General features: G+C 44.8%; 1 protein-coding gene across 1 annotated transcript; it reads left to right on the top strand.

The window, feature by feature from the left end:
- Positions 1-1,466: 1,466 nt before the first annotated feature.
- On the top strand, positions 1,467-3,751 carry LOC109744776 (cyclin-P4-1). The gene is made up of 2 exons (XM_020303922.4): positions 1,467-1,931; positions 3,148-3,751. Exons 1-2 carry the CDS (start codon positions 1,567-1,569, stop codon positions 3,407-3,409), a joined length of 627 nt encoding a protein of 208 aa, XP_020159511.1. The 5' UTR covers positions 1,467-1,566; the 3' UTR covers positions 3,410-3,751.
- Positions 3,752-24,965: the final 21,214 nt, after the last annotated feature.

Here is a 24,965-nt window from a genome sequence, read left to right as displayed (position 1 = left end):
ATGACAGATGTGAGATTGTTAATTAATGGTCTACTTAAGGTGGCAACTAAAACTCACATCTGGGTGGATTGAGGCACCTGGAGAACCCAGTGCTGCCTGTATTATTGGATATCCCGGAGTACCCGTGTGATCATCCTATGGACCGCCACCCAGGCTCAAAGGGATCATGAGATTATTCATGCTAGAAACTTCCGTGTGCAGCCACAAGCTATTATGGGCTCTAGCATAGTTGATTAAGTTGTGTGAGCTCTTGAAGAGGTAGACTAGCAGATGTAGGGGATGTAGGTGGTACGGTCTACCCAGAGTAGAGAGTTAACGCTTCTGAAAGACTGTGTCTCGGTCATCCGTTTCTCAAACATCATGCAGTGCGAGAATCAAGCGGGGCCGATCGAGTCTTGTGTGGAAAAGTGCACAAACCTCTGCAGAGTATACAAACTAATCATGATTAGCCGTGTCCCCGGTTATGGACAACTTGAGTATCTAGTACCTGGATTATCATGTGAATCTCATCACCATGTTACTTTATTTAATTTTGTTGGGTTAATGATGAAACTTAATTGGGATTGAGTTGGAGGTACCTTCTCAATGTTTAACAACCACCATGATAGTTAAATAAAATTTATTCCTTTGCAGTAGGGAAAAATTGGCTTCTCGCAAAAACTGTATCCATAGAGCTTTCCACCTGCCATATATGCATGTAGTATAGCATTATTATGTTCATTATTCTCCATGTGTTACATTGCCAGCATATTCCATGTGCTGACCCGTTTTCGGGCTGCAACGTTTCATGTTGCAGACTTTTCAGACGACGAGTAAGGTGCCTTAGGTCGTGGTCTTATACTCAGTGATGCCGTTGGAGTTGATGGACTCACTTATCTTCCAAGCCTTCCGCTGTTATCGTATTTAGATGGCCTTAAGCCATATTTATCATACTTATTCTCCTTTGAGATATTCGTTGTAATAAATGTGTGATTGCTACTCTGTTATAAATCCTCCATTTGTACTATGCGTGTTAGCATTACTGATCCAGGGATGACACTGGTGCACAGCAGCATAGACTGTTTGAGGTCTGGTCGCTACAAACTGCCTCACATACGATCAATTTCTCATACAATTTGTACGACAAGAGACACGCCTGTTTCCCGAGGTCTGGGCCCACCACACCAGATGAGTCTTCTTATCGTACAAAGATCCTACCGAATTTGATTGTACGTATATAACGCCTTCTATACTATTCAGAATGTCAAAAAAAAAAGTCTTATATTTTGATTCAGACGGAGTACTATCCATCCACTAAAAATACGCTTAACCCTAACGGTTTTCCATGGCGCAGATCTCCAATGAAAGTTCTCCCCTTTCTTTTCTGTATCTACATGAGCATATCTCATCTCCCAACAATGGAGTACCAGATTAACTAACAGAAAAAATAAATTAACCGCCTTCCTTCTCCATCCCCTCCCCGTCCTACATAACGGAGCCCGTGCATTTTCTCCCCACCTGTTCTCCATCGGCCCAAAGAGTTCGACACGTGCACCGCCTCCGTACGCCAGGGGCCAAGACGCGGCCATGGCCGAGGCCGGGGAGCTGGTGGTGAGCGGCGCCCAGCAGGACGACATGCTGCGGGTGGTGGCCGCCCTGGCCGGCATCCTGGAGCGCGTCACCGAGCGCAACGACGCGGTGGCCACGCCCGCGGAGGCGGCGCCGGCGTCGGCGTTCCGGGCGACGACCAAGCCGGGCATCTCGGTGCGCGCGTACGTGGCGCGCATCGCGCGGTTCGCCGGGTGCAGCCCCGCGTGCTACGTCGTCGCCTACATCTACCTCGACCGGCTGCTGCACCGCGCCCGCCGCTTCGCCCTCGCCGTGGACTCCTACAGCGTGCACCGTCTCCTCATCACGACCGTGCTCGCCGCCGTCAAGTTCATGGATGACGTGTGAGTTCCCCTTAATGCTAAATTAATCCAACAGCTCAACCAGTTAATTTGTACTGTACCTCTATACATGATCATCTTCGTCTTGGTGGCCTGATTCGAATTATGCCAATTAGCTCGCCTTGCACTCAACTCAATACTCACCATGTTGTTGGCAGTCGTCATGCTCTGCTTGGTTAACATCTCAGACCAATATTTAGACCTCTGGATGGTAATACTGCCGAGGGATGCATTACTAGGACCACCTGAATTTTGGTTCTCTGCTCTTTGGATTTAGCTTGCTGGTTCGAACACCTGAGATTCTTGTGCCAAGAATAGCGAGCTGTGACAAAGTGCTTTGCTCCTCTTCTACTCTGACAAAGGAATAGGTTGAGACTTGGGAGTGCCTTCGAAGTAACTCCAGCATCATTCCACTTCCATTTTCAGAATTGTGCAGCCATTTGCTTTGGACATAGCATATCAGCTCCTAGCTAGTAACTGTCGGTGCAGACTGCAGACATAGATAGCTAAGGTTTTTCTTCCGGTCAGCTCAGTTCATACAGTATAGAAGCACACCTAAATTCACAAAATATCAGCAGCAGTAATCATTGGCACATGTGCAGTCCTGTGCTAATAATGCACCGGAGAGGGCAATCAGTGGGTAGGTGCCTACCTTTAACTACGGTGTCAAGCTAGGATTTGCACTAGGTACTGGGTACAGAGTGATTTGTCCTTGCGAATTAAAGCAGGCAGTATACGGCAAAGTTATGTCTGTTGAGTGAGCGGAGCAGAAAAGACATAGTATGTGGTGGCTGCTCCTTCCACCAAACCACACGCATCAAGCGTGGACCCGAGGACATGGACTAGAACCCGGCCCTGCCCACCCGCCTTTTTGTTAGGAACTTAATCCAGTGCCAGTTGTGGCGGATTGCGACTGGTAACTTGCCATCTCTGCTGATGTTTGCTGTTCCGTTTTCCCCCATAGTCTTTGCTGAGATTGATATACTTAATTGGACCAACTTGGCATCCTTAAAAGAAACGTTTTGGACTTTCGTGCCTAGTTGGTAATTCTGGTTGTGCTTTGTTGGGCTGCTTAATTGATCCTTTGACTGCAAAACTCTTAACACCATCCTCCCTGTAAAAAAATCAGCTGAATGAATTGAACAAATTGTATGAAAAAATAATGAAGTACAGTGGCACGGTGTTCCCCTTTGAAAGGCCTGTGTTTCTCTGTACGCAGATGCTACAACAACGCCTACTTCGCCAAGGTCGGGGGCATCAGCCTGGTCGAGATGAACTACCTGGAGGTTGACTTCCTGTTCGGCGTCGGGTTCGACCTCAACGTCACGCCGGAGACGTTCGGCCACTACTGCGCCGTGCTCCAGTCCGAGATGCTCTGCGCGGAGGCTCCTTCTGCGCCGCCGAGGCTGCAGTACTGCTGTCTCACTGAATCCGAGGACGATGCCGCCAGCTGCGGCAGCCAGCAGCAGCTGGCGGCATGAAGCCGCCGGCCGGCCAGCACCGCGCTTGGAAGCAAGTTCGCATTACATGGCCTGTTGCATGATGCCTGCATTTCTGTTAGTCTGTATTTAAGTTTGTAGTGCTAGCTAGCTAGGTGGTCGTCGCCTTCTTCCATGCCCTGCTGCATGATGCTTGCAACAATGCTTTCTCGTCCTTAGTTTTTGTTTGTTGTGGTCGTGTAGGTCAGTGAAACACTAGCGTGTTAGGCTTTTGCCGGATTTTTCTCTTGTGAAACGGATTGTACAGTCTTGAACCTGTTGGTAACTTTAGCATTCCATATGTATATATTGTCACATTGGGTTATAGTGACACTGACACCAAAAGTGAATCGCAGCAGTGAGTCTTTTTTCTCTCTTGGTAATAGGCATTTTCATTCGATCGATATACCGAGACAATACAGTTGCAGTGTGTGAGTGGCTGGCCTCTACATAATATGATGGGAAACGTTCAACACCGGCTGACCGGCCGAAGGCAGCGCCGGTCTCCTCGCGTAGTGGGCTCGCAGCAGGTGGCCCATGCACCGCTTTGCGTTGCCCTTATCTCATCCACGGGACGCCCTCCTCCACTCATTTTTTCAACCCAAACATAATCTATCTTCCTCTTAAATCCATGGCAAAACAAATCACACACAATTTGCAACTCCGGCGAGAGCAGCATCTACTGTTCGCGGACACGCGCAGCTCGCGCTCTGCCCCAGTAGCACGCCGCGTGCAGCTCTGGCGAGGGCAGCATCTACTCGCCGCGGCCTTCCCCAGCAGATGGCTTGCTGCAGACGAAGATCTGCACGCCCCGCTCCGCTCGCAGGAGAGGGCAACCACCAACAGAAGATGATGCAACCTCGGCTCGGCGGAGCTACAAGCATAGGCTCGCGGAGCTGCAACCAGCCACACAAATGCTGGAACCGGCGACGGCCATGCTGCGACGGCTTCGGCGGCGATCCAGCTTTGCTGGAACCAGCTACTTTTTTTGCTGGAACCATCATTAATTTTTGGTACCACCCACTCGCCCAATTTTTTTGCTACCAGGTGATTTTTGCTGCAACCGATGAACCATTTTGCTACAACCCTTTCGATTTTTTGTTACTACCAGTGTTTGTCGATTTTTGCTACATTCATCTTCTGTTTTTTCTGTCTTTTTTGCTACAACCATATTTTAATTTTGCTGGAACTGAAGACATTTTTTGCTACATCCACCCACGGCGGTGTTGTTCAACAGCGGCGATGGCTTTTTTTTTTGCTACAACCGTCTCGGATTTTTGCTACTACCGGAGATGCCATTTGCTACCACCGGAGTTTTTGCTATTACCAGTCTTTCTTGAAGCATCAGGAGTTTTTGCTACCATCCTTTGTTTTTGTTTTGTTTTTGCTGGAACCATCCTAAAAATTTGCTACCACCGTCTTTTGATTTTGCTGGAACCGGCATTTTTTGCTTCGGTGTCGGCGGTGAAGGCGGGTGGTGTTTTGGTTCGCCGGCGGTGGTGAGGTTGCGAGCGTTGGCGAAGAGCAGGGGCAGCGGTGGTCCAAGCGGGAGCAGCGCAGGCCAGCGTGCGGGATCCCGCGAGGGGCGGCGGCGCTTGCTTTTTTTCTCCTCTTTTTCCGGTGGGGGAGGATGACGATAGAAGATGCGGGGCAGATCTGACGGTTACGTGCGTCCAGATCGAGCGGCTCTGATTTGACCGGCCGAAACGTTCCGCCGGTGCGCCGGCGCAGAGTACTACCCTAATATGATGCACATAGTCAACACGTCCAACACAATCAAACAGAAAAGTCCAGCCTAAGATGGGATAGGCACTATCCGGAGATTACGACGTCATCCATAATGGGAGAAACCCTATTTAACCACATGCTCCAACCAGATAGACGCCACCATAAAAATAGGGCGCTGATAACGCCCACACGTGTGGTGGGAGCAACACCTGCTCGCACGTCCTATAACACACAGATTGCGCCACGTCACCGCATGCATGCATGTGGGAATCTTTTGGATTTCCAGTTATTAAAATGTCTTATCTCTTAAATGAAAAATTCGATTGAAAATCCGTTTTCACCATTAAATCCATCGCGACAAGATTTTCGAAACTAGATCTCATATCAATATGTTTCAACGACTTCTTTTTGAGGTTAAAAGTTGCCATGTTTATTGCACATGAATTGCCATGGTGTTTACACTGAAGTTGCCATGATATGTTTCAGCTATTTTTGTTCTACCTTTGAAACTAAATTTTGACATATTATAAAACGGGGAATTAAGAAACTAAACTTGTCATGAACCATAAACTAAAATTGCCATGGTGAATTACTTAAATTTGCCATGATACATGCACTTAAATTTGCCATGGTTCATACAAAAAATAATTTCCATGGTCAAAGTACTGGAATTGCCATGGTCAAAAACTAAAATCGCCATGATCTATAAACTAAAATTGCCATGACCTATGAACTCCATGATGGATTACTAAAAATTGCCATGATAGATGTATTAAATTGCCGTGGTTAATTACTAAAAATTGCCATGGTCAATTAATAAAAATTGCCGTAAAAAGTAGTTGAAAATACAACGGTAGCTTTAAATCTAGAAGAAAAAAAAGATAAATCATGTCATGGCAACTTTAGTGTAAACACAAGGCAACTACAGTGTAAACATCATGGCAACTTTTAGTAAAAAATACAATTCGTCGAAACATATCAACATGAGATCTAGTTTTGAAGATATCGTCGAGACGGATAATGGTGAAAACGGATTTTTAATCGAATTTTTAATTAGGAGGTAAAACATTTTTAAGGCGAAAACCAAAAAGATTCCTACTGGTGTCATGTGCTTTGACATGGCAAAATGAATGGTAATGGAGACGTTTGGACCATGTTGCTTCATGCCACATGTGTGCCGTTAATATTTTTGTAAAAATATTTGTATCCTTTGGTCACTGCGGGACAGACCAAGTATGAATCCATTATGTACAAACATGAATAACCTACATAAAAGGTAATATTTTTTTTAAATCACAGCATTCATGGCAACCCAAGAGCCCGGCTACCACTCTACAAGGATATGTGCAGAAAATTGTTTGTTAATACCCCACGACCAATGCACTCGGGGGTAAAAATTTGAAGCTACGTACTATATCTCACAACTGCACAAGCAAACTTAGCGTTGTGTTGACCATATAAACGCATACTAGCGTTGTGTTGTGTCTTGTAGGAATTAATAGTACTGTAGGTGTAATGCTGCCAAAAGGATCCTTCATTGGAAAGTTGCTTGTAAATCATGTCATGATATACTTTGTAAACAAGAAAAAGAAACTGTAGTTTGAGACAACCGAGGAGTCCAACGCTAGCCGCCGGTCAACCGGCCCAATTTTCGGGCGGTAGCCACACAAACATTGGATATGTGCGCATGTGTCGTTTGTAGTCGGCCTTCCCATGTTGTTTTTCTCAAAAAAAAGAGCAGAAAAAGAGCAGCGGGGCCGCCAACACTCGTCATGGACGAGCGAGGCAATCAACCTCGAAGCACCGCTGCCCTCACCACCATCATCTCGTGCGTTTCTCACCGGCTACGCGCATGCAGTAGCATGGACCCGCAGTTGCAGTTCCCCGTGTTGGCGGTCGCAACACCGGTGGCGACAGTCGTCGTTCGCAGTGCATGTTTACAAGTTTGCAATGTACTCGCCTCGGTTTGTTGGTCGCAGCAAAAATTCTCGCCGGCCGTAGAAAACAAGTGTGTTGGTTCCAGCAAAAAAAAGCTCACTGGTGCTGCCACCCCGTTGCCATTGTAGCAAAAGCGCTGACCGGTTGTAGCTTTTGTGGTTGCCGGATGAAGCAAAACATGGAAATTGACGAGTGACGAGCAGGAGAGACGAGACAACCGTCCTATCCACTCCCAACATGGGGTTTGGCGGTGTCGGTTGGTAGCCCCATGGAGGAGGAGGAGGAGGAGGAGAAGAAGAAGAAGAAGAAGAAGAAGAAGAAGAAGAAGAAGAAGATGATGATGATGATGATGATGAGGGCATCTTCGGACGTTTTTGATGTCAAGTTTAGTGACATGAGGATGGCAACTTTATTTGTGAAGCATGACAAGTTTCTTTTTCAGATGGCAAGGTTCAGTTTTTTATTTGTTTTTTTTTCGGATAGCAACTTTAGTTGTAAAATATGTCAGAGTCGGATTATTTCATGCCACACATATAACACTTATTATTTGGGTAGTTTACTTTTTTTGTCTAAATGAATCATTATCCAACCGAGGATCTGTTGTTGTTTTTACATATTTGCTTCTTGTTTTGGTAAACGTAAGCACATGAGTACCCTATATTGCAGTCCGTTTTCGACCATTTTTCACTCTAATTTTTTTAAACACAATACAGCACGTGTTCGTTTATACGCGCATATGCTCATACCTATGAATACACACATGCAGAACCTACCTCTATGAGCACCTCGAGAGACTGAGCTGGCATATTATCTTACGAGATTGACGAAGTCACCACAGGCGTCTCATAGTCGCGGGAACATCTCCTCATACTGAACGTGCATCGCCATAAATCCTAAAATAAATCAAGAATAATGCGAGCACCAGAATTTTAACCCTGGTGGGTCGGCGATATCACTGTCCTCCGAACCATCCAAGCACAGGTTGATTTGATTTGTTTCACTCTTATTGATATGTATCCATCTACAGTATCATAGAACAGATCTCTCCCTTAGTTCCATAAACTTAGCAGCCACAGCCGGCAATTCACGGATCTGACTAACCAGCACTCCAAGCCTCCAATTCTTCTTCTTCTTTTTTGCAATAACTCCAAGCCTCCAATTCCCACGTCAAAAAACCAGCACTGCCACACACTGTTGACACCAGATTTTGGCATGGTCAAAAACCACAATTAATATGGCCACAAATGAAAAAGTGTTTCAAGTAAGAAAGTTCTGTATCGTCAACAGGAGAAACTTTCATATTTGGGCCATAGCCATCCGATCTCACCTCTAAGGTCAAAGTTGTGTTTCAAGTACTCAGATTTTGTATTCAGAACACTATTTGACCGATTACGCCCTCAAAATGGCTTCGTATGTAAAAACGATCTATACGAACTGTCTTTGTCTCGTCAAAACGATCGATTTTGATATAAAAATCGTTCCAATCCGAGTACGTATGCAAAAGTTAGAGCCATTGGAATGCAGCCCTGTCAGGAGGCAAAAAATGGCGCGCCCCACCAGACACCGTGTCTGATGGTAGCGCGAATAATAGCCTGTTTTGCGCGACCGATTTGACCTTCAAGATGACCTCTGATTAAAAATGTTCAACATGATAGTTGTTCATCTCGTTAAAACGGTTAAGATTGCTTTTGGGCTCGTTTCCATCTGAGGTCGTTTACTACCTCAAAAATTACCCGCAAGGTGCAGCCAGTTTAAACCGAACAGTTTTGGAAAGTTCAGACAAAACCAATCCGAATTTGACTAGGGTTTTGGACGTGAATCCAAGCCTTTTCCTTGCACGAGAAGTCCAGCCGTCTCTTATATACCTAAGGGGTGATGGTCGATTGAACAACACACAATCGACAAATCAATCTACCACTTTTTATCCTTTATCTTTTCTCCTTAACCCTAGTTCTTCTTCTTCCTCGTTCTTCGTCTGTTCTTCTTGTTGCAGGGCGGTGAACCTCGAGGCCCTAGGGGCGATCAGGTCGACCTAGGGCAGCCCATAGCCGCCGCGCGCCCTAACGGGGTCCCTCCCGGGCGTGTGGGGTTTCGGGTCCTCAAAAGCACCTGCCGGATTGCCTGCGTACCGCGCTTCCGGCCGGGTCTCCTTGGACGTGAGCTGCGGTGCATCACCCCCGGCGTTGAGGGTACACGGCGACGTGTTCGTGTGCGAACACACTTTTTGGCGACTCCGCTGGGGACGAAGCTTTGAACGGTCTCCGGCCCGTTCTTGCTACGAAGAGATCGTCATCAAGAAGTTGTGATCTATAAAGGTAATATGAATACCCAATTCCCCTTTGTAGATGCAAATAATTCATATATTGGTGCTGGATCGCTTAATGAGCATAGTGTATCGGCTAGCCTTAATTTCATCAATCATGCATCTAATTATGTGCAAGGGCCGATGCAAAATAATCTTCATGCTTCAAATTCTTATGATTTTAGCAATATATAACATATGTATCCTAACTCTCATCCATCGGCAACCCCACAAATTCATATGCTGATGAACAACATGATGGGTTTAGGCAATCAATTTGAAACACCTGATGTTAAAATTTCCAATAGCATACAAGAAAGTGTTTCACCCTTTTATTCATCGGTAACTAATTTGCAATATGTGAATCCAACCTTGCCGATGGATGAGGGAATTGGCCATGCTACTACTAGCTATTCGGCTAGTTACTCTCAACCATCATATGCTACACCTCATGTTAATAATTTTTCAGCATCATATGCAACTGTAGATGTTCATAATTCGGCCCCGCACCTTCATGGTCATAGCCGAATAAGTGAAAATTTTACAGGAACACACGTGCCGTCATCTAATACTGTAGCATATAATGCATGCTCTACGCAATTCGAGAATTTCGGCAACACTCATGAATCATTGCCGAAAGAATCTGTAAGTATTGCGAAGCAATCCCTTCCAAAAGCGGTTGTGGCTATATTAAAGAAGAGGTTGGCACAAAACAAGAGGATTAGTGCTCTTTGCCTTGAACAATATGAAAAGGGGTTGTTTCCTGATTATGCTGCAATAAAGGCTAGAGTTCTGCAGGAATATGAAACTTCATCAATTGATATTATTTGTGAGAGAGCATATGGTTATACAGCAGTGCATACACCTCCACCTAGTACCGCAACATATTATACACCCCCTACACAATTGCAAAATTTCAGCAACACTAACACTTCATTGCCGAAAGATCCTAAAAGCATTGGGGGGCAAACTAATCTAGAGCGGGCTGAAATTGAGAGGGGAGTTAAAGCTTTGCGCGATAGGGTGCAAGTACTTCGCCAAGAGAGAATTGATAGGTAATTAGCTCAAAGAAAAGAAGCCTTGCCAATTGATACAACCGGTGCAAAGAATGATGATTCGGAAACTAAAAGTGCTTAGGTTGAAAAAGCCGAATCAAGTAGTATATATTCCGAATCCATCAAATCCAAAGAGGCAAACATTGTTGAGAAAGGGCATGGAAAGTACAGCAATACAACAATACTTGATTTTTCTGAAGTTAATGGAACCTACTTCCTGCCCTATGAGTTTCGTGCCATAGAAATTGATGAGCTTCAAGAACAAGAACAAGTAGCCGAAGAAAGTTTGGTGGACAAAGATCTTCAAACTAATGATGCACGAAATCAAGAAAAAGATGATGACAAGGCGTTGGGGAGCTATCCGAAGGCAGAGCAAGATATTCTTCAAGTCACACCACCATCATGCTCTCCCAACATATTTGAAGAAGTATGTCTAGCAATTAATTTACCTATTTTCAGATTCGGTCATAACTTAGTTGTTGATGCATATATTAGAAAAATCTTCATAAGAAATATTGAGAGACCAATGAAGAAGGGTAATTTATTTTTAGCAATCAGATTGTCACAAAGCATATCGATCAACATATTGCACCATTCAGAAAGACCGATAGCGAAAAATTACTGCAGGAAAGGCTTTCCCCATTGCTTTATCTAAAACTCATATCTAATTGGGTAGCTTTGCTTATTTCTTACTTGGCTTACACTTGGTCTCAATTGAGACATGTATGTTCTAACTTTTTTCGTTTCAGAAATTTAAAGTCAATGTTAAATTCTTTTGAGAAATCTGATGCTAATATAATATCTTATCCAAAGACATCGGAGACAGAGTGCAAAACACATTGCATAGCCGAATGGGGAGATTCCAAATATGAACCATTCGTTTGCTTACCTCCAAAGCCGTTCTCACAGCAAGACCGGCTAAAGAATAAAAAGTATACCTTCAATTCAAGCATGTGTGATCAAATATTTGATTTGTTGCTGAAAAATAATTACATTAGAATTCTTGATCACCATGTCAAGCCATCAATCCAGGGACGAATGTATTGTAAGTGAGAATTTCAATGCAACATATTCATATCCTTATTTTGGGCCGCCAATGCCAATGTCGTGGATGCCTCCCTATGCTCATATAGATCCATATCCATCATGGGACAGGTATGATACAAGGGCACATTCTCCATCTTATTTTAGAACATCTCACCAATATTATGCAGCTCCGAGAAGATCAACATTTGAACAATCACATGTTAAAGACCATTTCAATCATAAGGAATCGGTCCAAAACTCAAGGAAGAAGAAAGAGGTGGTCAAGAAAGTTTACCGTCTTAAAAGAGATGGTCGTAAGAGTGGAACTTCAAATTTTGGGAATCGTAGCATAATTTAAAATTTTCCTACGCTCACCAAGATGCATCTATGGAGTCTACTAGCAACGAGGGGAAAGGAGTGCATCTACATACCCTTGTAGATCGCGAGCGGAAGCGTTCCAATGAACGTGGATGACGGAGTCGTACTCGCCGTGATCCAAATCACCGATGACCGAGTGCCGAACGGACGGCACCTCCGCGTTCAACACACGTATGGTGCAGCGACGTCTCCTCCTTCTTGATCCAGCAAGGGAGGAGGAGAGGTTGATGGAGATCCAACAACACGACGGCGTGGTGGTGGATGTAGCGGGTCTCCGGCAGGGCTTCGCCAAGCTTCTGCGAGAGAGAGAGAGGTGTTGCAAGGGAGGAGGGAGGCGCCCAAGGCTTGGATATTGCTGCCCTCCCTTCCCCCCACTATATATAGGGCCAAGGGAGAGGGGGGGCGCAGCCTTGCCCCTTCCTCCAAGGAAGGGTGCGGCCAGGGGGGAGTCCTTCCCCCCCAAGGCACCTCGGAGGTGCCTTCCCCCTTTAGGACTCTCCCTTTTTTTCTTATCTCTTGCGCATGGGCCTCTTGGGGCTGGTTCCCTTGGCCCATATAGGCCAAGGCGCACCCCTTACAGCCCATGTGGCCCCCCCGGGGCTGGTGGACCCCCTTGGTGGACCCCCGGACCCCTTTCGGCACTCCCGATACAATACCGATAAAGCGCGAAACTTTTCCGGCGACCAAAATAAGACTTCCCATATATAAATCTTTACCTCCGGACCATTCCGGAACCTCTCGTGACGTACGGGATCTCATCCGGGACTCCGAACAACTTTCGGGTTTCCGCATACATATATCTCTACAACCCTAGCGTCACCGGACCTTAAGTGTGTAGACCCTACGGGTTCGGGAGACATGCAGACATGACCGAGACGCCTCTCCGGTCAATAACCAACAGCGGGATCTGGATACCCATGTTGGCTCCCACATGTTCCACGATGATATCATCGGATGAACCACGGTGTCGAGGATTCAATCAATCCGTATGCAATTCCCTTTGTCAATCGGTATGTTACTTGCCCGAGATTCGATCGTTGGTATCCCAATACCTTGTTCAATCTCGTTACCGGCAAGTCTCTTTACTCGTACCGCAATGCATGATCCCGTGACTAACGCCTTAGTCACATTGAGCTCATTATGATGATGCATTACCGAGTGGGCCCAGAGATACCTCTCCGTCACACGGAGTGACAAATCCCAGTCTCGATCCGTGCCAACCCAACAGACACTCTCGGAGATACCCGTAATGCACCTTTATAGTCACCCAGTTACGTTGTGACGTTTGGCACACCCAAAGCACTCCTACGGTATTCGGGAGTTGCACGATCTCATGGTCTAAGGAAAAGATACTTGACATTGGAAAAGCTCTAGCAAACGAAACTACACGATCTTTTATGCTATGCTTAAGTTGGGTCTTGTCCATCACATCATTCTCCTAATGATGTGATCCCGTTATCAATGACATCCAATGTCCATAGTCAGGAAACCATGACTATCTGTTGATCAACGAGCTAGTCAACTAGAGGCTTACTAGGGACAGGTTGTGGTCTATGTATTCACACATGTATTACGATTTCCGGACAATACAATTATAGCATGAATAATACAAAATTACCATGAACAAAGAAATATAATAATAACCATTTATTATTGCCTCTAGGGCATATTTCCAACAGTCTCCCACTTGCACTAGAGTCAATAATCTAGTTCACATCACCATGTGATTAACACTCACTGGTCACATCACCATGTGACCAACATCTAAAGAGTTTACTAGAGTCAACAATCTAGTTCACATCACTATGTGATTATCACTCAATGTGTTCTGGTTTGGTCATGTTATGCTTGTGAGAGAGGTTATTAGTCAACGGGTCTGAACCTTTCAGAACCGTGTGCTTTACGAATATCTATGTCATCTTTGTGGATGCTACCACGCGCTGTTTGGAGCCATTTCAAATAATTGCTCTACTATACGAATCCGGTTTACTACTCAGAGTCATCCGGATTAGTGTCAAAGTTCGCATCGACGTAACCCTTTACGACGAACTCCTTTCCACCTCCATAATCGAGAAAATTCCTTAATCCACTAGGTACTAAGGATAAGTTCCACCGCTGTCATGAGATCCTTTCCCGGATCACCATTGTACCCTCTTGGCCAACTCATGGCAAGGCACACTACATGTGCGGTACACAGCATAGCATACTATAGAGCCTACGTCTAAAGCATAGGGGACGACCTTCGTCCTTTCTCTATCTTCTGCTGTGGTCAGGTCTTGAGTCTCACTCAATACTCACACCTTGTAACACAGCCAAGAACTCCTTCTTTGCTGATCTATTTTGAACTCTTTCAAAATCATGTCAAGGTGTGCTGTCTTTTGAAAGTATCATCAGGCGTCTTGATCTATCTCTATGGATCTTGATGCCCAATATGTAAGCAGCTTTATCCAGGTCTTCCTTTGAAAAACTCCTTTCAAACAACCCTTTATGCTTTCCAGAAATTTTACATCATTTCGGATCAACAATATGTCATTCACATATACTTATCAGAAATGTTGTAGCGCTCCCACTCACTTTATTGTAAATACAAGTTTCTAACAAACTTTGTATAAACCCAAAAACTTTGATCACCCCATCAAAGCGTATATTCTGACTCCGAGATGCTTGCTCTGATCCATGGAAGGATCGCTGGAGCTAGCATACCTTTTAGCATCCTTAGGATCGACAAAACCTTTCTGATTGTATCACATACAACCTTTCCTTACGAAAACTGGTAAGGAAACTTGTTTTGACATCCATCTGCCAGATTTCATAAATGTAACTAATGCTAACATGATTCCGACGGACCTAAGCATCGCTACGGATGAGAAAAACTCATCGTAGTCAACTCCTTGAACTTGTGAAAATACTCTTTGCCAGAAGTCGAGCTTCATAGACGGTAACATTACCGTCCATGTCCGTCTTCTTCTTAAAGATCCATTTATCTCAATGGCTTGCCGATCATCGGGCAAGTTCACCAAAGTCCATGCTTTGTTCTGATACATGGATTCTATCTCGGATTTCATGGCCTCGAGCCATTCGTCGGAATATGGGCCTACCATCGCTTCTCCATAGCTCGTAGGTTCATTGTTGTCTAGCAACATGACTTCCAAGACAGGATCACGCATTACTCTGAAGTAGTGCGCATCCTCGTCATCCTACGAGGTTTGGTAGTGACTTGATCCGAAGTTTCATGATCACTATCATAAGCTTCCACTTCAATTGGTGTAGGTGCCACAGGAACAACTTCCTGTGCCCTGCTACACACTAGTTGAAGCGACGATTCAATAACCTTATCAAGTCTCCACCATCCTCCCACTCAATTCTTTCGAGAGAAACTTTTCCTCGAGAAAAGACTCGTTTCTAGAAGCAATTACTTTTGCTTCCAGATAGGAGGTATACCCAACTGTTTTTGGGTATTCTATGAAGATGCATTTATCCGCTTTGGGTTCGAGCTTATCAGCCTAAAACTTTTTCACATAAGCATCGCAGCCCCAAACTTTTAAGAAACGACAACTTAGGTTTCTATAAACGGTGTCGTCTCAACGGAATTGCGTGGTGCCCCTTTTAAAGTGAATGCGGTTGTCTCTAATGCCTAACCCATAAATGATAGTGGTAATTTGATAAGAAACATCATGGTATGCACCGTATCCAATAGGGTGCAGTTATGATGTTCGGACACACCATCACACTATGGTGTTCCAGGCGGTATTAATTGTGAAACACTTTCCACAATGTCTCAATTGTGTGCCAAACTCGTCACTCAGATACTCATCTCTATGATCATATCACAGACATTTTATCCTCTTGTCACGATGATCTTCAACTTCACTCTGAAATTACTTGAACTTTTCAATAATTCAGACTTGTGTTTCATCAAGTAAATACACTCAGCATCTACTCAAATCATCTGTGAAGTAAGAACACAACGAAATCCACTGCATGCCTCAGCACTCATTGGACTGCGTACATCAAAATGTATTACTTCCAATAAGTTGCTCTCTTGTTCCATCTCACTGAAAACGAGGACTTTCAGTCATTTTGCCCATGTGGTATGATTTGCATGTCTCAAGTGATTCATAATCAAGTGAGTCCAAACGATCCATCTGTATGGAGTTTCTTCATGCATATACCAATAGACATGGTTCGCATGTCTCAATCTTTTCAAAAACGAGTGAGTCCAAAGATCCATCTACATGGAGCTTCTTCATGCGTTCTATACCAATATGACTCAAGTTGCAGTGCCACAAGTATGTGGTACTATCATTACTATCTTATATCTTTTGGCATGAACATGTGTATCACTACGATCGAGATTCATTTTAGGTGCAAGACCATTGAAGGTATTATTCAAATAAACAGAGTAACCATTATTCTCCTTAAATGAATAACCGTTTTGCGGTAAACATAATCCAATCATGTTCAGCGCAACCACCAAATCTCGATGGTAGAGGGAGCATGCGATGCTTGATCACATCAACCTTGGAAACACTTCCAACACATATCGTCATCTCACCTTTAGCTAGTCTCCATTTATTCCGCAGCTTTTATTTCGAGTTACTAACACTTAGCAACCGAACCAGTATCTAATACCCTGGTGCTGCTAGGAGTACTAGTAAAGTACACATTCATATAACGTATATCCAATATACTTTGTCGACCTTGCCTGCCTTCTCATCTACCAAGTATCTAGGGTAGTACTGCTTCAGTGACCGTTCCTCTCATTACAGAAGCACTTAGTCTCGGGTTTGGGTTCAACCTTGGGATTCTTCACTAGAGCAGCAAACGACTTGCTGTTTCATGAAGTATCCCTTTTGCCCTTGCCCTTCTTAAACTAGTGGTTTTACTAACCATCAACAATTGATGCTCCTTCTTGATTTCTACTCTCGCGGTGTCAAACATCGCGAATAGCTCAAGGATCATCATAACTATCCTTGATATGTTATAGTTCATCACGAAGCTCTACTAGCTTGGTGGCAGTGACTATGGAGAACTATTACTATCTCATCTGGGAGATTAACTCCCACTCGATTCAAGCGATTGTGGCACTCAGACAATCTGAGCACACGCTCAACGATTGAGCTTTTCTCCCTTAGTTTGCAGGCTTAAGAAACTTGTCAGAGGTCTCATACCTCTTGACGTGGGCACTAGTCTGAAATCCCAATTTCAGTCTTCGGAACATCTCACATGTTCTGCGACGTTTCAGAAACGTCTTTGGTGCCACAATTCTAAACCGCACCGAACTATCACGTAGTTATCAAAACGTGTATGTCAGATGTTTTGTAACATCTACAGACGACGCTGAGGTTCAACACACCGAGCGTTGCATTAAGGACATAAGCCTTCTGTGCAGCAATGAGGACAATCCTCAGTTTACGGACCCAGTCCGCATAATTGCTACTACCAACTTTCAACTAAATTTTCTCTTGGAACATATCTTAACCAGTAGAACTAAAGCGCAAGCCATGACATAATTTGCAAATACTTTTTGACTATGTTCATGATAATGAAGTTCATCTGATTATGAACTCCCACTTAGATAGACATCCCTCTAGTCATCTAAGTGATACATGATCCGAATCGACTAGGCCGTGTCCCATCATCACGTGAGACGGACTAGTCAAGATCGGTGAACATCTCCATGTTGATCGTATCTTCTATACGACTCATGCTCGACCTTTCGGTCCTCCGTGTTCCGAGGCCATGTCTGTACATGCTAGGCTCGTCAAGTCAACCTAAGTGTATTGTGTGTGTTCCGAGGCCATGTCTGTACATGCTAGGCTCGTCAACACCCGTTGTATTCGAACGTTAGAATCTATCACACCCGATCATCACGTGGTGCTTCGAAACAACGAACCTTCGCAACGGTGCACAGTTAGGGGGAACACGTCTCTTGAAATTTTAGTGAGGGATCATCTTATTTAAGCTACCGTCGTTCTAAGCAAATAAGATGCATAACATGATAAACATCACATGCAATCAAATAGTGACATGATATGGCCAATATCATCATGCTCCTTTGATCTCCATCTTCGGGGCACCATGATCATCTTCGTCACCGGCATGACACCATGATCTCCATCATTGTGTCTTCATGAAGTCGTCACGCCAACGATTACTTCTACTTCTATGGCTAACGCGTTTAGCAACGAAGTAAAGTAATTTACATGGCGTTATTCAATGACACGCAGGTCATGCAAAATAATAAAGACAACTCCTATGGCTCCTGCCGGTTGTTATACTCATCGACACGCAAGTCGTGATTCCTATTACAAGAATATGATCAATCTCATACATCACATATATCATTCATCACATCTTCTGGCCATATCACATCACATGGCACTTGCTGCAAAAACAAGTTAGACGTCCTCTAATTGTTGTTGCAAGTTTTTACGTGGTTTGTAGGTTTCTAGCAAGAACGTTTCTTACCTACGTATGACCACAACGTGATTTGCCAATTTCTATTTACCCTTCATAAGGACCCTTTTCATCGAATCCGTTCCGACTAAAGTAGGAGAGACAGACACCCGCTAGCCACCTTATGCATCTAGTGCATGTCAGTCGGTGGAACCTGTCTCACGTAAGAGTACGTGTAAGGTCGGTCCGGGCCGCTTCATCCTACAATGCCGCCGAAACAAGAAAAGACTAGTAGCGGCAAGAAGAATTGGCAAACTCAACGCCCACAACTACTTTGTGTTCTACTCGTGCATAGTAACTACGCATAGACCTGGCTCATGATGCCACTGTTGGGAATCGTAGCATAATTTAAAATTTTCCTACGCTCACCAAGATGCATCTATGGAGTCTACTAGCAACGAGGGGAAAGGAGTGCATCTACATACCCTTGTAGATCGCGAGCGGAAGCGTTCCAATGAACGTGGATGACGGAGTCGTACTCGCCGTGATCCAAATCACCGATGACCGAGTGCCGAACGGACGACACCTCCGCGTTCAACACACGTACGGTGCAGCGACGTCTCCTCCTTCTTGATCCAGCAAGGGGGGAGGAGAGGTTGATGGAGATCCAACAGCACGACGGCGTGGTGGTGGATGTAGCGGGTCTCCGGCAGGGCTTCGCCAAGCTTCTGCGAGAGAGAGAGAGGTGTTGCAAGGGAGGAGGAAGGCGCCCAAGGCTTGGATATTGCTGCCCTCCCTTCCCCCCACTATATATAGGGCCAAGGGAGAGGGGGGGCGCAGCCTTGCCCCTTCCTCCAAGGAAGGGTGCGGCCAGGGGGGAGTCCTTCCCCCCCAAGGCACCTCGGAGGTGCCTTCCCCCTTTAGGACTCTCCCTTTTTTCTTATCTCTTGCGCATGGGCCTCTTGGGGCTGGTGCCCTTGGCCCATATAGGCCAAGGCGCACCCCTTACAGCCCATGTGGCCCCCCGGGGCTGGTGGACCCCCTTGGTGGACCCCCGGACCCCTTTCGGCACTCCCGGTACAATACCGATAAAGCGCGAAACTTTTCCGGCGACCAAAATAAGACTTCCCATATATAAATCTTTACCTCTGGACCATTCCGGAACCTCTCGTGACGTCCGGGATCTCATCCGGGACTCCGAACAACTTTCGGGTTTCCGCATACATATATCTCTACAACCCTAGCGTCACCGGACCTTAAGTGTGTAGACCCTACGGGTTCGGGAGACATGCAGACATGACCGAGACGCCTCTCCGGTCAATAACCAACAGCGGGATCTGGATACCCATGTTGGCTCCCACATGTTCCACGATGATATCATCGGATGAACCACGGTGTCGAGGATTCAATCAATCCGTATGCAATTCCCTTTGTCAATCGGTATGTTACTTGCCCGAGATTCGATCGTCGGTATCCCAATACCTTGTTCAATCTCGTTACCGGCAAGTCTCTTTACTCGTACCGCAATGCATGATCCCGTGACTAACGCCTTAGTCACATTGAGCTCATTATGATGATGCATTACCGAGTGGGCCCAGAGATACCTCTCCGTCACACGGAGTGACAAATCCCAGTCTCGATCCGTGCCAACCCAACAGACACTTTCGGAGATACCCGTAATGCACCTTTATAGTCACCCAGTTACGTTGTGACGTTTGGCACACCCAAAGCACTCCTACGGTATCCGGGAGTTGCACGATCTCATGGTCTAAGGAAAAGATACTTTACATTGGAAAAGCTCTAGCAAACGAAACTACACGATCTTTTATGCTATGCTTAAGTTGGGTCTTGTCCATCACATCATTCTCCTAATGATGTGATCCCGTTATCAATGACATCCAATGTCCATAGTCAGGAAACCATGACTATCTGTTGATCAACGAGCTAGTCAACTAGAGGCTTACTAGGGACAGGTTGTGGTCTATGTATTCACACATGTATTACGATTTCCGGACAATACAATTATAGCATGAATAATAGACAATTACCATGAACAAACAAATATAATAATAACCATTTATTATTGCCTCTAGGGCATATTTCCAACAGCCAAATCATAGTTGATTTTATTACTGAACATCGAATTAATGACATGCATAATATTAATATTAGCCTTGTCTCTCTAGTAGTATGGAGATTATGTTTTGATGGTTCAATTCATAGCAATGGCCAAAGTGTTGGTGTTGTTTATATATCTCTTTATGGTACTGTTTTTGAAGCCTCATGCCACTTAGAATATTTTTATGCACGATTAATCAAGACCGAATATGCATTGTTATTCGGATTGACTCTTTTACTTGCTATAGGTGCTATACATATTGAGGCTTTCGGTGATTCGTTATGAGTAGTGCAACAAATATCCAAGGGTTATCAATGTTTTGACGAATCACTTATAGTTTATCTTGGGGTATGTCTAGATGCAAAATTTACCTTGGGTTGCATTAAAATTGTTCATATATTTAGACATGACAATTGGAGAGAGTTGGCATAGCAAGCATCCGGCTACCATGTCCGTCATGGTGTATTGCACATCTATCAATAGCCGATGCTTATTCTTGCCAACATAGGTAAGGCCGAATTGGAGCTCAACACCTCGGCCACTAATGAAACTTTTATGCAGGCAAAGCAAGGATTGGAGGAAGTTCATTCTTGATTATCTGCAAAATCCTAGCGAAAGGGTGAATAATATGGTTCGGAGGATGGCTTTGAGATACATATCTGTAGAACCTTATCATCGGATTGTTATATAAGTTGAGAAGTTTTCACCCAAGTTGCATCAAGAGGTTCAAACAAGCAACGACCGATATATGACTATCGTCCTAAGCAAAGACATGGCCGATAAATAACTATCGCCCTTAGCATAAACATGGCCGATACATAATTATCGCCCTGAGAAATATAAATGGCCGATGGAGTTTTGACATCGTCCTTAGAACAAATACATTGCAAATTATTTTTTGGCACGCAAATTTGCCGAAAAACAAGGGGGCATTTGTTGACACCAGATTTTGGCATGGTCAAAAAACCAATTAATATGGCCACAAATGAAAAAGTGCTCAAAGTGAGAAAGTTCTGTATCATCAAAAGGATAAACTTTGATATTTGAGCCCTAGCCATCCGATCTCATCTCTAAGGCCAAAGTTGTTTTTGAAGTACTCAGATTTTGTATTCAGAACACTATTTGGCATATTACGCCCCCAAGACGGCATCGTAAGGAAAAACGATCTACACGAATTGTCTTCGTCTTGTCGAAACAATCGATTTTGATATAAAAGTTGTTCCAAACCAAATTCGTACGCAAAAGTTAGAGCCATCGGAATGCAGCCCTGTCAGGAGGCAAAAAATGGCGCGCCCCACCAGACACCGTGTCTGATGGATAGCGCGAATAATAGCCTGTTTTGCGCGATCGATTTGACCTTCAAGATAACCTCTGATCAAAAAACGTTCAACATCATAGTTGTTTGTCTCGTCAAAATGGTCAAGATTGCTTTTGGGCTCGTTTCCATCCGAGGTCGTTTACCACCTCAAAAATTACACGCAAGGTGCAGCCAGTTTAACCGAACAGTTTTGGAAAGTTCGGACAAAACTAATCCGAATTTGACTAGGGTTTTGGACGTGAATCCAAGCCTTTTCCTTGCACGGGAAGTCCAGCCGCCTCTTATATACTAAGGAGTGACGGACGATTGAACAACACACAATCGACAAATCAATCTATCACTTTTTATCTTTCATCTTTTCTTCTTAATCCTAGTTCTTCTTCTTCCTCGTTCTTCGTCTGTTTTTCTTGTTGCAGGACGGCGAACCTCGAGGCCCTAGGGGCGATCAGGTTGACCTAGGGCAGCCATAGCCACCGTGCGCCCTGAAGGGGTCCCTCCCGGGCGTGTGGGGTTTCGGGTTCTCAAAAGCACCGGCCGGATTGCCTGCGTACCGCGCTTCCGGCCGGGTCTCCTTCGACGTGAGCTGCGGTGCATCACCCCGGCGTCGAGGGTACATGGTGACGTGTTCGTGTGCGAACACCAGCTCGAGGCCACATCACCCTGCTGGAAACTATAGACACGGATTTCGCGTCCTCCTCCGTGTCCTTCAGGTATAGCACAGCGGCGGGGTCCTGTCCGACGCTCCCCGGCTCCCGTAGTTTCGCCCCCTCAATTTTTTTGACGCCTCAACGTGTGTAGGTATGTTGGTTTGATCTTGACCGCGCGAGCTACGGTGCAGGGCGAGCCGTCGAGGCGGGGCTGCACTTCCGATGCCCTTTTCGTGGCGCCGATGATAGCTTGGAGGGTCCCTTTGGTGACGTGGCAGTAATCCTACGTCCTGCTTTGTTGTATTGGTATGACTATATCTCATCTAGATGTGAGATAATATCACATCTAACATGATGTCATCGTACATTGTTTCCTCTATTGTTGACAACTATGTTAGATCCCTTCCTCCCGAAATCACTAATTAAGGAGTACTCGCTCCAAAGAACACTCCACTTTCCCACATCGCGACAAATGGCGCACATGCAGCGCGCCACTTGTCGCAACCTGGGAGTTTTCCCTTTTTTCGTAGATCCGTTTATTCAAAACGTTTTATCTCTTAAACCGTGCATCCAAATCTCGAACCGTTTTCACCATTGGATTCCTCGCGTCGAGATCTTCAAAACTAGATCCCATGTTGATAGGTTTTGACGAAAAAAAATTCACGAAAAAACGGACGAAAAAACTGGGTGAAAAAACCGAACCGGGAGCACGGTTTTTTCCTTTCCGAAAGAGGCACGGCCGTGACTCTCGCGAAAGCACAACCGTGCCTCTCGTGGAAGCAAAACCGTGACTCTCGTGGAAGAAAAAAAAAGAAAACGCGTTTTTTTTCGTTTCCGAGAGGCACGGCCGTGACTCTCGCGAAAAGCACAACCATACCTCTCGCGAAAGCAAAACCGTGACTCTCCGAAAAAAACAGAAAACGCGTATTTTTTTCCTTTTCCGAGAGGCACGGCCGTGACTCTCGCGAAAGCACAACCGTGCCTCTCGCGGAAGCAAAATCGTGACTCTCGCGAAAGAAAAAAAAAACAGAAAATGCGTTTTGTTTTTCCCTTTCCGAGAGGCACGGCCGTGACTCTCGCGAAAGACAATCGTGCCTCTGGCGGAAGCAAAACCGTGACTCTCGCGAAAGAAAAAAAAATAGAAAACGCGTTTTTTTTCGTTTCCGAAAGGCACGGCCGTGACTCTAGCTAAAGCACAACCGTGCCACTCGCGGGAAAAAAAACCGTGACTTTCGCGAAAGAAAAAAAAAGAAAACGCGTTTTTTCCATAAAAAAAATTCGAATTTTTTTATCGAAAAGCTAAGGAAGACCGGGCGAAAACCAAAACGTCGAAAAAACCCGAAAAAAACTGTTTAAAAGCCAAAAACGCGTGCAGAAAAATAAAAAAATAAAATCCGGAGGGAACGTCCAGAGCGCGACACGTGGCGAATGGCTGAGAGCGCGCCAAGTGTCGCTGATTGTTGCGAGGCTCCCGAAAGAGCGCTCGTTAACTAGTTGCTCCCCCTTCCTCCCGTTTTCAACTTCGTTCCTAAAGCTTGTTTGTGTGTCTGAGGCTTGTTTGTTTATGTGTTTGTTTTGGTTGTATTAGTCCAGCCTAGCACACCGCGTTTCGCGCCGGCGCATTGTAGGCTGGGTCCGTTCAACGCACATATGAGCGGACAAGCGTTCTTGTCCTCGTCCTGGGCTGCTTAGTCTTTTTTTTCGAATGACCTGGGCTGCTTAGTTGCAGGCTTTTAGGCTGAACAACACAATAAAGCACGTATCTCCAATTCTCCAATGCTGCGACCTGCCAAGAGCACTCTCCTATTGCTGCTAGTAGCACTACTACACGACAGCTTTGTCCTAAAAAGAAACTACTACACAACAGCTCACGTCTCTCCTCTCCTTACACACGCATACACGTGAAAACTTGCTAAGGAAAACAAAAGAAAGGCCCAAAGCACATGGACAAAAACCACATGAAAAACACCCATGCAAAATGGCCGGGCCACATGCATATCGAGATTTGCTCAAAAAAACATGCATATGGAGAAAGTCATACGGGGCCAGCCTAAAAAAGCTAAAAACACAAATCTTAAAGCCGTCACTAATTCCCTTTAATAAGTTGTTTAAGATTTTCAAAAAATATGTTTGTGACATTTTACGCAATGAAAAAAAGGTTGGTCCTAGTTGCAAGTTGAGGTGGACTTTCAACTCGGGCAATTGAGACAAAAAAAACATCAAGGCTAGTAGCAGCAGTATTTAAAATTTCTGGATATTTTTTAAAACAGTGAATAAATTTAATATTACACAACATTTTTTAGTTTTGTAAACAAAATTTGAGAATAAGAACATTTGTTGAAATTCTGAAGAAAAAAATTTGAAGCGGATATTGTTTTGAATTGGTGAACACAATTTTTTAAAACGCGGACATTTTTTAGAACTCTCAAACCTTTTTTTGAAAACGTGAATATTTTTCGAATTGGTGAACAAACTAACCTTATATACAAAAAGATATGACCCAAAAGGGTGTTTCTCATTTTTACACATTCATGAAATTCATGAACTTAAAAAGGTCGGGCCGCAATTATGAGTCGAGAGTGGACTTGCAACTTAAACAAAAAAGGTTGAGCCTCAATTGCGACTCGAGGATGGACTTGCAACTAGCAT

The sequence above is a fragment of the Aegilops tauschii genome, chromosome 6 (genome assembly GCF_002575655.3).
Source record: "Aegilops tauschii subsp. strangulata cultivar AL8/78 chromosome 6, Aet v6.0, whole genome shotgun sequence".
Classification (NCBI taxonomy): Eukaryota; Viridiplantae; Streptophyta; class Magnoliopsida; order Poales; family Poaceae; genus Aegilops; species Aegilops tauschii.
Note: the sequence above shows the minus strand (reverse complement) of the source record. Positions and strands in the feature narration are given on the sequence as shown.

What these genes read in the sequence shown, in the direction of transcription:
- LOC109744776 (XM_020303922.4), top strand. Translation starts at nt 1,567, where the DNA reads ATGGCCGAGGCCGGGGAGCTGGTGGTGAGCGGCGCCCAGCAGGACGAC. An exon ending in GTCAAGTTCATGGATGACGT is followed by an intron (nt 1,932 to 3,147) that starts GTGAGTTCCCCT and finishes CTCTGTACGCAG; the next exon opens with ATGCTACAACAACGCCTACT.